Source organism: Dromaius novaehollandiae, chromosome 19 (genome assembly GCF_036370855.1).
Source record: "Dromaius novaehollandiae isolate bDroNov1 chromosome 19, bDroNov1.hap1, whole genome shotgun sequence".
NCBI lineage: Eukaryota > Metazoa > Chordata > Aves > Casuariiformes > Dromaiidae > Dromaius > Dromaius novaehollandiae.
This window is the reverse complement of record NC_088116.1, coordinates 13321177-13333484: the sequence shown is the minus strand read 5'-3', so window position 1 is coordinate 13333484 and position 12308 is coordinate 13321177. Positions and strand designations below refer to the sequence as shown.

At 56.8% G+C, this 12308-nt stretch overlaps 2 protein-coding genes across 4 annotated transcripts in view; both read right to left on the bottom strand.

Moving 5' to 3' along the window:
* Positions 1–352: 352 nt before the first annotated feature.
* On the bottom strand, positions 353–5132 carry TBL2 (transducin beta like 2). The gene is made up of 7 exons (XM_064523506.1): positions 4940–5132; positions 4736–4863; positions 4477–4661; positions 3675–3826; positions 2402–2528; positions 1400–1552; positions 353–927 (listed from the first exon to the last, which is right to left on the bottom strand). The coding sequence occupies exons 1-7, from the start codon at positions 5052–5054 to the stop codon at positions 471–473; spliced, it is 1317 nt and encodes a 438-aa protein (XP_064379576.1). The 5' UTR covers positions 5055–5132; the 3' UTR covers positions 353–470.
* A 479-nt stretch (positions 5133–5611) lies between these two features.
* The window catches only part of MLXIPL (MLX interacting protein like), a 28677-nt gene continuing 21980 nt past the window's right edge, over positions 5612–12308 (bottom strand). For 2 of the 3 annotated variants that reach the window (XM_064523504.1, XM_064523505.1), the window contains 9 exons: positions 11559–11632; positions 10796–10973; positions 9719–9831; positions 9386–9505; positions 8806–8933; positions 8283–8406; positions 6766–6895; positions 6343–6418; positions 5612–6221 (listed from right to left, as the gene is read on the bottom strand). In XM_064523504.1, the coding sequence (XP_064379574.1) occupies positions 6152–6221; positions 6343–6418; positions 6766–6895; positions 8283–8406; positions 8806–8933; positions 9386–9505; positions 9719–9831; positions 10796–10973; positions 11559–11632 (1013 nt within the window). In that variant the 3' untranslated portion in view covers positions 5612–6151. The remainder of the gene's footprint in view (positions 6222–6342; positions 6419–6765; positions 6896–8282; positions 8407–8805; positions 8934–9385; positions 9506–9718; positions 9832–10795; positions 10974–11558; positions 11633–12308) is intronic. The other variant, XM_026110904.2, reaches the window with a different exon arrangement.

The following is a 12308-nucleotide window of genomic DNA, read 5'->3' as shown; positions in this document are numbered from 1 at the left end:
GGAAGCCGTCCTGTGGCTGCGACTCAGTACCTGTTCCATCACACTCGCAGCTACTGGCAGCCCTGCACTGTAACTATTACTAATCTGGATTTAAAAAAGAAAAAAGAAAGAAAAAAGGATCTTTTAAGCCCAAACACTTCAATGGCCCAGTAAGAGCAAAGGCTCTATCAGTGAAGGGATGAAAACTGCTACACAAGAACAAGTGCCTGGGGAAAAGCATGAGGCTTTGTGGAAGGAAACAGAACAGCCTCCCTCTGGAGCTAATTCCAAGCTAACTCCCACCTTCTGAGGCAGACACATGCCATTCAGCTGTTCACTACCCCTTCAGAAAGTACATAAGGAACGCCCTAGATGAGCAGTCTGTATGCTCTTTTATTATAAGTTGTTCAGTGTTATTAAAATCCCAAAACGCAGAGTACAGTTCTCTGCAACTGCGGAGAACCCGAGTACGCCACTGTGGGGAAAGATGGCTAGTGTTTCTTGCCATAGATTGCGGCCAGCGCTTTCTGGGCATTTGAGATCTGTTGCTCTAGCCTCTCTCGAGTGGCTTTGTTAGCAGTTTTTTTCAGCATGCTCTCCATCTCCTCCACCACTGCCCGGTAACCGGCACTGTTGTGAAACACCCGGATGGCCCGATCCCCACACGACACCAGGTAGCGGCTGTTAATGTCAAAAGCCAAGTCTGTGATGTACTGTCCGTGGACACCAACAAAGCGTTCCTCCTCTTCTCCTCTTCGGGTGTTGTACACAACAATACTGGTACCACTAGAGATGGCCACAACTCGAGCATCCGGGGACAAGGCAATGCGACAAGGCTCTGTCACCTCACACTTTCCTGTCAGAAGCAGGTATGGATCCTGCTGCTTCTTATATTCCACATCTGTGTCCCAGAACTTCCACGTCCCATCCTTTGAAACAGTTGCCATCCTACAGCCAGGACAGAACGCAGAAGTGACAGCAAGGAAAATGGGTAGTACCTACATCCTTTCCACATCTGCAAACCGGGAATCCTGCCGGGGAACGGAACACCGGTGATACCCACCTTCTGCGAACACACTCCACGGGGCACATGGCTCATGGCTGGGGAGCTCTTTTGGGAAGTGCATGTATGTGTCTGTGCATATATGTGTACATTTAGCCTTCATCCTCTTTCCAGATCAGGAAGAGCATTCACCCACTAGGAGGGTATCAATGTGGAACAAGGAAATGGCAGAAGCACAGACACTGGTTTGCTGCCACGGCCTCCTGTTGCTCCAGATCAGGCACGGAGCAGAGTTCCCGCACAGCACAGACTGCAGCTTGTTCAGTCAGGCTGCTCATTTACACTGGAAGGGGCCAGCCCACCATGTCCCAAGGGTGAGCTAAGCATAGTAAGCCAGTGAAAAAAATATTTCCTTACCGCCTGGAGTCATTAGAGAAGGAGAAGGAATGTACGCCAGCTGCATGGCCTTTCAGCTCAAAAGCCCTGGTCACCTCCCGAAAGTCTCCGCTCTTGCCAAAACATACCTCCCACACCTTTACATCAGGGGTAAAGCCACATGATGCCACAAACCTGGGCAAAAGAACAAGCAGAGACACAGGATATTTGTAACAAAGCAGCTACTTTGAGCGGGCCACAGGATCAGCCCTGCAACTACAGCCACACAGAGCTCTTTCTGCCTGCCTCCTGAACTAGGCAGCCTTTCAGGGTGCTCATGCAGAGGTATGCATAAGAAAGGACTCTGCGGCAGAGATCACATCTTTACACTTTTACATTCAAATCTGTGCTTTGGTCAACAGGAAAATAACTGTTACTTTTCAGTGAAACCAGGCTAGTAAAGGCAAAGCTGTGGAAGGGCACCATGGACCCTAGCAGCAATTCCAGAGCTCACGAGAAGCTTCTAGGCCTAAGACAAAAGGGTGAGTGCTCAGACCCCCAAACTCACTGAGCTTGGAGCATGGCCACAGTGTTGCTGCAGCAACAGGTTATAGACAGAACTAAGGACAAATTTTCCTGATAAATGCTTTTTTGGTAATAAAGATTCTAATTTCATAATAAACCTTTAGAAGGTTAGAAAAGCTAGAAATGCTATTTGCTTTGGCCAGCGTCTGCCATCTGAAGCCAATGCTGTCCTCTTCCTCAGCTTTCCAGGAGATGGTTAACAAGAATAATCGTACTGAAGCACAGTAACAAACCACCAAGTGAGACTATGTAGGTGAGAGCCCTCCTGGAGGGGCTGTTCTCAGGGGCTGGGATGTCTTATTTTACATGAGGAACTCTCAGAAAATTTTACTAAAATAACAGTAAACTGCAGACGGTCTGAACTGATGATGTCCTCTGGGAAGGAGCAAGGTTCCTGTTTATTCTTGTGGCCTCCCACTCCTCAGTGGGAATGGCCTGGAATATCCGCATGGTCCTCACCTCCCGCAGGGTGACACGGCTGCATAGGCATTGTTCATCTGATTAGTGTTAATGCTGGCCAGAACTTCACCCTTCAGGTTCCAGATCAGGATGGTAGTGTCACTGGAAGCTGTCATGATAAACTTTCCTGGGGAACAAAGGCAAAGATTAGGAGAGCTCCCAGGCCTAACACTGCCACAGGCTTATCAAAGGCTTGCACCAGTCCCTAAGCAGGGCAATCTCTCTCTGCACCAGAACAGGAAAGAAAAAATAAAAGCAGCACCAAACTTCAAGGAATGCCAATCTCCTGGCATGGAAGTGGCTCATAAAGAGCAGTAACAGAAGACTCAGCTCCTGGTTTCACATTAGCACTTGAACCCTTTGGCTTCAGCAGCTGTCAGGTAGAAACGGGCACTCAGAGACCACGTGTGCTTCTCTTCTCTGGTACCCTTCAGATCCCATTTCTGGAGTTCAGTAATACGCTGGTACCACAGAAGTGATGCAGCAGACTTGGTCTTCCCTAGTTGGTTAAAACACAACTTGATCTTTTGCTTTCAAGCCATGGATTACAGGCAGCTAACTGATTACAAGTCATGCTACTATTATCTATGATTACTGTTTGTGTAAGCATTTTTGGACTCCCCTTTTTTCATCTCTCAGCCTGGACAATGAGCTTCGTATTTACCTTTAGGCTACTTGTTGCAGGGCTTAAGTTTTCAGTTCCACAGCTGAACAAAGGTCTCGGTCAGTATTTTCTCTGCTCTTCTGTTACAGAGAGATACTCACATCCACTCACTTAAAACTGCCCAGTGTCAGACACCAGAAGCACTAACCCATCAGGCCGCTCACCACTTACACATATGCTCCTAAGCTATATTTTAGAAGATCCCAGAAGTTCAAGACTGACCATATGCTCCTGAATCTATGAACCCAATAGAGAAAATTTTGACTGGTTAAAGCAAAACTTGTGGGCCAGAAATCAGTGATGCTCCCAATATTAAGACAAGAGCTCTCTGCAACAGTACCCCCGAAAACGTAAATTAAGAGACTGTGCATACAGCAGAGCTAATATTGTACTTACTCTACTTACCCAATCTGAAAATTATGTCTTTCAATTTACTCGGTAGTAGACAAAGACTAAAGAGTACACAGAATCAAACACAGAATCAGAAATGTGCCTTGAGTATGCCAAAAACTCCAACACTTTCAACCCAGAGCAGCTGTTATTTTACAAGGAAAGCAAAGCAAATCTCTTAAGAGCACAGAAAAATGAGCAACTATGTCGGTTCCATACCTGTCTCTGCAATTCCTATGTTAATGACAGGAGCTTTATGCTTCTTTGGGAAGTCCTCAGATGTTGCACTGAATGTGAAGTTGCCATCCTCCTTCTTTGTCATTTTATAGACACGAATAGTCTCACCATTTGCCAGCCAAACAATGAATGCCCTAAGTGGAAAGACCGTCATTCTGAACTGTTAAAAACAGGCTAACCCAGTTCAGGCTAGCTGCAACATGTAAGCTAATAGGTCATTCAGTGACATCTTTGGGAAGGGATACTGTGACAGATGTGCGCCAAGTTCTCTCCCTGTGTTAGCTCCACTGCAACACTGAATGGAAAACCACAGAAATTAGTACTCAAGATCTGGAAACTAGGTCCCTTCCTCTCTCTCTAAATTAGGCCATTTCATGAAATGCCAAGGCAGGCTTTTCAACCAATCTTCCCGGCCTGAGAGAGGCCCTCCCCAGCCACCCACAGAAGCTCGGCAGCATAACCCAACTGCAGGGTTTGCTCGCAATGACCTTAAGACACCTTGCATGGTGGCAGCAGCCAGGTCATAGGGATGTTTGCCCCAAGCGCCACATGAAAGCGGCAGCTGCTTTCTTGAAAGACCATGAATAAGTGGTACCGTCCAGACCCTGTGAGATTCGCCGTGAGGAACGTAGCCTCCTTGCAGCCCAGGGGAACGCATCACTGATCCTGCTCAGGGCTTGGCCCATGTTCCTGGCGGCTCTGTCCACAGGGTCTCCCAGCGCAGCAATGCCCCGAGCGCTCCCTGGGCTGGGCAAGGGCGACGCATGGGGAGGCCTGGCCCTACCGGGAGTCGGGGCTGAAGCGGACGAGTTCGGCGTGGTCCAGCTCCACGTTGGCACGCAGGCAGCGATGCTCGCGCTCCGCAAAGTCGCGGGTGCTCCACAGGCGGACCGTGCGGTCGTCGGCGCATGACGCCAGGTACTTGCCGCTGCTGCTGAAGTCCAGGCAGGACACAGAGCCGCTGTGGCCCTGTGGAGAGCAGCGCTGTCAGCACCGCGCCCGACCGGGGGGGCACCGGGCCGGGACCGGGGGGCTCAAGGTACCTTGAGGGCGGCGACCAGGAGCCGGTGGGCAAAGCTGTGCTGCTGCGGCCTGTCCCGCCGGACCCGCGCCGGCAGCTTCGCCTTCCTGGGCCCCGCCGGCTTGGCAGCGTCACCGTTCGCCTTGGAGCCTGCGGGGAGCGGAGGGTCAGCGCCGCCCGGCCCGGCTCGGCCCGCCACCCCCTGGCCCGCTCGGCCCGCGCTTACCGGCGGGCGGCGCGGCGGGCGGCCCCCGCGGGGCGGCGCGGCGCAGCGCGGCCGCCAGCAGCAGCAGCAGGGCGCCCAGCAGCACCGAGACGCCGAGCAGCGCCGCCACCGCCATCTTCCCGCCGCCACCTCAGCGCGGCGGCCCGCGGCGGCGCGCGCCCGCCCCCTCCCGCCTGCGCCGGCGCGGGGCAGCCAGCCGTCAGGGAGCCGAGTGCGCATGCGGGGCGGGACGGCACCGCCCCCCTCCTCCTCCCCGCGAGTGCGGCGAACCCTGGCGGCGGGGGCCGGCACTGCGCGTGCTGCCTGTGCGCCCGGCCGCGCCCCGCCCTTGCCCCGCCCCGGCCCGGAGCCTTCCCCCGCCCGGCCCGGCCTGGCCTGGCCCGGCCCCGCCTCCCGAGGCGCTGCGCGGCCCTGCCTCAAGCCTGCCTAGGCCCTGCTTGTGCCCAGACTCTGCCCCAAGCCCTGCCCCGTCCCCGCCCCATCTGGTCCCGGCCCCAGGCCCGGCCCTGCCCAGCCCTATCCTGCCCCTGTCCCAGGCTTGCTCTGCCTCCCCGGGGCCTCTGCTGGGTGCTGCGCGCTAGCCCCGGCGGCAGTCTGCCTGCCACAGGCGCCTCAGCCTTGCCCGACCTCGCCCTGCCAGGCCGGGCCGTCCCGGGAAGAACCACAGCAGCGTGCAAGCAGAGCGAGTCCTTTATCGCGCAGGCGCAGCGGCACAGCCTGGCCCCGCCACCAGCGGCTCCCGGGCGGAGCGAGAAGGGTGGCGGCGTTGCTGAGGGAGCTTTGCGGCTCCACGCGGAGCCCGGCCACTTGCGTGCTGCCCACCACGCGTCACGAGGCGGCTCTGGAGTTTGAGCAGGCCCCGGGGTGGCGGGGCACCACTCGGAGACACCCGCAGCGCAGGCAGCAGCCCCACCTCTGTGGCTTGCTGGGTACAAGCTCCAGGACGGGACTCTTGAAGTCTGCGTCTGCAGGAGAGGGAGGCCCATGTCCTCCCCCACCAAGCTCCCACCAGTCACTGTCTGGTGCCTCGAGCACAGCCCCGTGCCATGGAGGCATCTTCCTGGGCCTCCTCCATTCACTGATGTTGTGAGTACTCGTCTTGAAGGACCAAGGGTCTTGCCAAGGCTGTTCCCGCTGGGAAGGCCCCTTGCCGTGGGCATCTAGGAGGAGCTTGTGCTGTGGCCTGTTCCCGTCACCGCCTGTGTCGCCTGCTCAGGGACACAAGCTGGGTCGCTCAGGATGGAGGTGGAAATGCTCAGCTGGCGGAGAGAGCTCAGAACAGCTGGGGAGAGACATGCGGGAGTCATCAGCTTCCTCCGCCACAACTGGCAGCCTGCCTTCAGGGCTCAGGGCCCCGGCAGCGTGCCCCATGCTGCAAAGTGCCGGAAGGGGCCCAGGTTTACCTTTCCCCGAGGGAGATGGCTCTTCCCTTCCCTGCTCTCAGCCCTTCCACGGCCCCTGGGACTGCGTGACTGCTCCCTGCCGCATGCATTCGACAGAGGGTGAACAGAAACCCACCCTGAGGGGCTTTGGGGATGGCTTAACTCTGCCCAGCTAGGGTCTGGGCTCCCAGTTTGGGTTAGGGCAGGGGCAGCAGGCCTGGCTGGAGCACAGAGTTAAAAGGAGCATGGAAAATTGTTGCCCCGGGACATGTCCAGCAGGTGCTTCTGTTCCATGTGCCTGGGACAGTGTCTAGCACCAACCCCACCTCTCCCCAGGACACCTCCGTCCTTGTGCCCTTCTCATTTTCCAGAAGTGGAGAGTCTGTGCCACTGGGCCAACCTGGCCTCTTTGGCAAAGCCACAGAGAGGAATAGGGCTACCTACTGGGCCGAAGAGCCGGGAGGGAGCAGTGCTGGTCCAGCCAGGCAAGAGACGTTTGAGTGAGGCTCTCCATGCTGGCTGTGGAGACCATGCCGTTGAAAGACTCGAAGAGGGGCCGGATGATGATACTAAACTGAAAGGAGCAGAGGAGTTAAGGACCAGCCTCGCCAAGGTCACCATCTCCTCACCCCTTTTCCTGCTGGCTCCTGGTGCAGTCAGCACCATCCTACAGGCAGCAGGACCAACCTTCCTGGCTCCCTGCTGCAGACCAGAGGCTGCTGGCTGCCTTCCTTGACACGGCACCACGCTGGGCACCAGGCTGTACTGCTGTGGGGCAAAAGAAACATGAACGCCTGTAGGACTCAACTGGGAAGCAGGAAAGTACCCACACTGGAGTCCTGAATGCCCCCCCCCCCCTTGGAGAAGACACTGCAGCATAAAGGGCTGAGGTGTGTGGCCATATGTGCAAGGGGCACCTGTGGGGACCCGGGGACCAGCTTGGAGGCCTGCACTGCACAGCCAAGGGCAAGTAGTGGGAGAGGTGCATAACTACATTGCAGCTGAAGTTGCCAGGAATAGCTTATTAGACATAGGACAGCTTTTCTGGATCAGATCAAGGAGGCAGCTAACCCAGTGTCCTCCACAAGTGCCGAGGAGCAGGGCAGGGTACAAGCGAATATCTTTCCTTGGGTACTCACAGCCTCCAAGTCTCACTTCTGGGGATCGCTGTGCTAGGAGTGACTTCTGTGTATTTAGTAATCCACAACAGATGCCTCTGCTATGAACTTGTCCACTTCTCCTGGAGCCCATATCAGCTTTCATATCCCCAATGTCCTATGGAAGGAGCAACATAGCTCCCCGAAACTTTATGTGAGGAACCACCTGCGCTTTGACCCTGCTCTCTGCAGTAAGTTCTGCCTATGTCTCTGCCACTTGTGATTTTGTAGATCTCACAGTCATCTCTTTACGGGCTCAAGGCCTCATGTGTCTAATCACTGCTCGTGTGGATGTTGGTCCAGCCCTTTCACCATCCCTGTCTCTTGGTCTCCTCCATCCTTTTCACCATGCAGAGCCCAGAACTGCCCTGGGGCGTGGGCACACCTAGGTTTCCATGGTGTGCCACACTGGCCATGGAGGCTATGTCATTGCATCCCCAAGTTTGTTTCTCTTCCTTTCCTAATCTGTTTTGATGGCTGCTGGCATCTCAGAGCCAGGTCCTATGTCACCAAGAGGTCCTTCCTGCATGGCGATGGTCACCTCAGCCCTACTGGTGACTTCTCCCTGAGGACTGACCATTTACTCTTATTCTCTGATCCCCTGTAATGGGAGCTTCTTCTTACCCATGGTTTCTCAGTGTGTTCCCAGCATGTGCCATTGACTGAGAAACATTCCCCTGTGGTTCCCAGAGCCCCTGGAGCTGGAGGTGTCTCACACAACTGGGGAAGAGTGGGCAGACCGGAGGACCCCAGAGCTCAGTGGAGGGAGGAGAAAAAGGAGCAAGCGCTGGCCCCAAAGGATACAATCCAGAACTTCCAGTTCTGCAGTGTGGAGGAGCGGACGTACTCGTCGAACATGCTGCGCATCTGGTCAAAGCGCTGGCGTGTGATGGGCACCCCCGTGGCGGGCAGCTGCTCCTGGCACAGGCTGTGGGGACACAAGAGATGCCATGGGTCTGCTGCGTTCAGGAGGCTGTGAGCTGAGGGGAGCTGCCTCAGTGGGGAGAGGCTCTGGTTGGACATGCAGCTCTCAGTGGCACTCAGCAACTCTGAGCGTTTTGAACAGGCAGAACTAACCCTAACCCACAGCGTCCAGTTCCCAAGACAGCTGTGAGGCACGCGTCCATAATCCAGTCCTGCACCTTGCTGCCTCTTGAGCATGCCCCCAAAACAGGGGTTGGGGGGGCACAGTCAAATGCAGGTCCTGCTTCCTGGGAGGTGCTCAAGAGACCTGCTATGGCCTCCCTGGCGCTGCTCCTCACCCTGCCTGTCCATCTCCACCCAGGCAGCAGCTCCCTCCCACCTTCCCCCAGCCATGCCTTCCTACTTGATCGAGCCGTTGAGCTCCTCAATCTGCTCCCGCAGCCGCTGTGCCTCATCCTGCAGAGCTGCCCGCTCCTGCTGCAGCTTGCAGATGTATTCTGCTGTCTTCTGCAAGGTGGTGGCCTTGCTGACCTGTGGGGTTGTAGTGGGTGAGACAGCAAAGGGAACGCCAGCGGTAGGCAGGGCATGGGGCACCCTGCGCTGAGATCTGGGCAAACGGCTTGTGCAGGCTCCAGCCGAGGGTGGAGGTGGAGGGAGCCAAGGGGTCTGGTAGCACCGTGTGCCTCATGGCCAGCTGGCAAGCCTTGGCATTGCTTCCAAGACAATCCCAGACCACTGTCACAAGACTCCACATGCCCAGCGTGGACCCATCGCCCCTGCACTGCTGCTGGCCTGGGCTGGCTGCCCTCTCCCAGCCCTGCTGGCTGCCCCACAGGGTGACAGTGCAGGGCAGGAGGGGTGCAAGAATGGCAGCTGGAGCCCTGCATGCTGATGCAGACTGGGACACATGGTCCCCTGGTGACATGCCTTGTCCTTGTGTGCCCGGGGTTAGCCGGCCAGCCCACACGGCCTTGCGCACTCACCTTGATGCTGGGCTGGGTGCTCAGCGTGCTCACCAGGCTGTGCAGTGTGTCGAAGCCCAGCTTGATGTTGAAACGTCTTTTCTGCTCAGCGGAGATATGCGTGATGCGACGGCTCTCCATCTGTGGGCAAAGGCAGAGTCAGGCACCTCCGAGCAGGGGACAGCGGGGAGGGCCCTGTGCCTCCCACCACATCAGTGATGGGCTGGCCCAGTGCTCACAGCAAGGGAGAGGCAATAGATGGGGGTGAATTTGGGGGTCAGTAGGGAAGGGGGTGCTGGTTGCACAGATTGCTGGTCCCCCCCACACAGAGGTCAGTGCCGGCTCCTGCCTTACCTTGCTGGACTCAGGCCTGCCCCGGCGGGGAGCTTGGTGGTGCAGTGAGATGCCAGGGCTCAGCCCCCCGGTGGGTCCTGGGGAGGTCTGGCTGGGCTTGGGCCAGTCACTGCCTGGAAAACAAAACGAGATGTTCTGGGGAGACCATCAGCAGCAGCATTCCCTTTTGATGGTGGCTAGCGTCAGGCCCCCACGCTGGCTCTGGGGTGAGCAGAGGGGAGCAGTCTGCACCGCTAATCCTGGCTTAGGGGTAGCCAACCCTCCTTAGCTGATGGGGCCCTCTGATCTTGCATCCAGCTACTTCTTACTGCCTTTTCTCATTCCATTCCACCCAGGAAATCATACTCATTTTACAAATTGCTCAGAAAATGAGAACATTTGGGGCATGACGTTTTGAATTTGCAGTGTTTCTGAGGGCAGAAATTGCCAGGAGAATGTCCTGGAGGCTGAAAGGCTGTAGTCTGCAATGACAAAGTGAAATTGGAAATGAGACAAGAGCCTGATTTCCAGCCTACACTCTGGTTCCTGTGAGTGAAAGGAGGGTGTTTCCCACTCAAAAACCAAGCTCAGGGTTTTCAAAACCGCAGCCTGACATTTTGCTCCTTTTTGTCTTTTTCCTGCTTCTGTTTTTGCCTGTGAAGAGTGAAGCAGGTGAAGGGGCTGTGCCTCAATACTCAGTTTGGTAATTGTAAAAGAAATCATCCACGCTCAGTTTGGTAATTATAATTAACTGGAATTTAAGCTGAAATGAAACATTCCCACAGACGATCTGCATTTGGTCCAGACTCTCTCTCTGCAGCAAATGGGGCTTCGCAGTGTGCTGCACTTGCAGCCGTCTGGGATAGTCCCAGACCCACGACCAGCCCTGCACAGAGGCGCTTGTGAGGCTCCCAGCTCCGGCAGTGAACTGAGCAAGCATCCATGGCCCTTGACGCTGGCTGCGTGGGGCCACCACAGGGCCCTGGGTCAGGACTGCAGAGGGTCCTCGGGGTGCTGTTGTGCCGTGGGCCTCCCAGTATGCGTTGCTGCAGGGCCAAGTGGGCCATGCCCTTGGTCTGAGGGTGGCCCCAGACTCACCGCAGGCCAACGTGGGGGAAAGCCGCTCCACCTTGGGGACCAGCAGCGGGCCTGGCTGGCTGCCCACCAGCGGGCCCAGCACAGCCTGGGAGGGGCTGGAGCCAGGAGCCAGTCCTGGGCTCAGCTGGGCCATTCTGGGCAGGAAGGCAGAAGGGACGTCGGAGACACCGCTGTGCTGCTGAGAGAAGGCAGAAGGGAGCGAGAGGTCAGGGGGGCCCAGCACCCCACGCACACTGCGGACTGGACCTTTCCCCAAGGCACTGAGCCCCTTTGGTTGGTCTGTGCCCGGGGACTGACAGCTGGACACCCGCAACAGAACTGGGAAGGAGGACATGCCGCCCCGTTCATGTGAAGATACCATGTACAGTCCCACACAGCCCCTGAGGTGCATGAGCAGACCCCCATGCCTGCTGCTCTAAGGCCCTATAACCCCCAGGGAGGTATCTCCAAGGAGAAGGTCCCTGCAAGTGGGATGTTCCCCAGGTCTGTCCAGTTTCTTTTACCTGACAAAACACTTCAGTGACTCCCTTCCAGCCTTGCTCAGGCTCTGCCGAGCCTTCCCTGGCACCCGGGCCACAATACCCCTCCTTTGCCCCTTGCCTGTCCAACCCCGTTCTGCAAAGGGGACCCAACGGAGTCCCATTCCCCCCCACACACACACACACACCCCATAGAGTGGCTCTACCACTGCCCCAGCAACCAAGAGGGCAATTCCCAAACTGGGAGGGCAATTCCCAACCTGAGAGGGCAGGTGAGTGCTTACCGGGGAGGCAGGTGATGTGGGCACGAGCCCAGCGGTGTGCGTGCGCGGGGCATCCAGGGCTGGCTCCTGTTTGGCTGCAAGAGGGCAGGGAGCAGAAGGAGATTGCTGCACGGCAGTACTGGTGCTTGGGTCACCTTTTCATGCCCCACGGGGACAACCAGTCCCAAGCACCAGTGTTGTTACAGCCCCTTCCCTGCCTGCCCTGTGGTGAATGCCCAAGCCGCAGGGAAGGTTGAAGCTGTGCCTTTGCCCTCTGCAGCAGGTACGTCCTCACATGGGACCCCTGGTGCAAGCGAGGACTCTGGTCCTCTCCTCAGCAAGCTGTGACCAAGCATGGGGCTGCATATGACAAACCTCTGTGGAGCCTGTCACATTGCACATGCTGGCACCAAGCTGGAGAGGGACACTGCCAGCCCCTCAGCCTGTCCAGGCTGTGGAGACCAGGCTGGTGACACACAGGACTTTGCAGCAGTGTCTCTGCATAAGCTCCAGGTCTGGCTGGGCCCTGTGTCCCCTTACGGGGACAGCTGGAGCAGAGGAGCTGCCATGCTGTGCCCAGGGGGATGGTGCAGAGATCCTTATCCAGGCATGTTACTGTTCCTGGGTTCCTGCTGCTGTTTGGTACTGACTGTCCACTCCCCACCTCACTGAGGGACAGCCAGGACCAGGACCAGCCATGCACCCTGGCCAGCATCCCTCATGTCCTCTTCCCAAGGAGGAAGCTAGGGTCTGGCCCTCTCCCTTTCTCCC

Excerpts from the sequence above, each read along its gene's own strand:
- TBL2 (XM_064523506.1), bottom strand. The coding sequence starts at position 5,054 with ATGGCGGTGGCGGCGCTGCTCGGCGTCTCGGTGCTGCTGGGCGCCCTG. Across the intron at positions 4,864-4,939 it reads GCCCGCCGCGCCGCCCGCCG|GCTCCAAGGCGAACGGTGAC; the intron begins GTAAGCGCGGGC and ends CGCTCCCCGCAG. Across the intron at positions 2,529-3,674 it reads CATAGGAATTGCAGAGACAG|GAAAGTTTATCATGACAGCT; the intron begins GTATGGAACCGA and ends TTTGTTCCCCAG.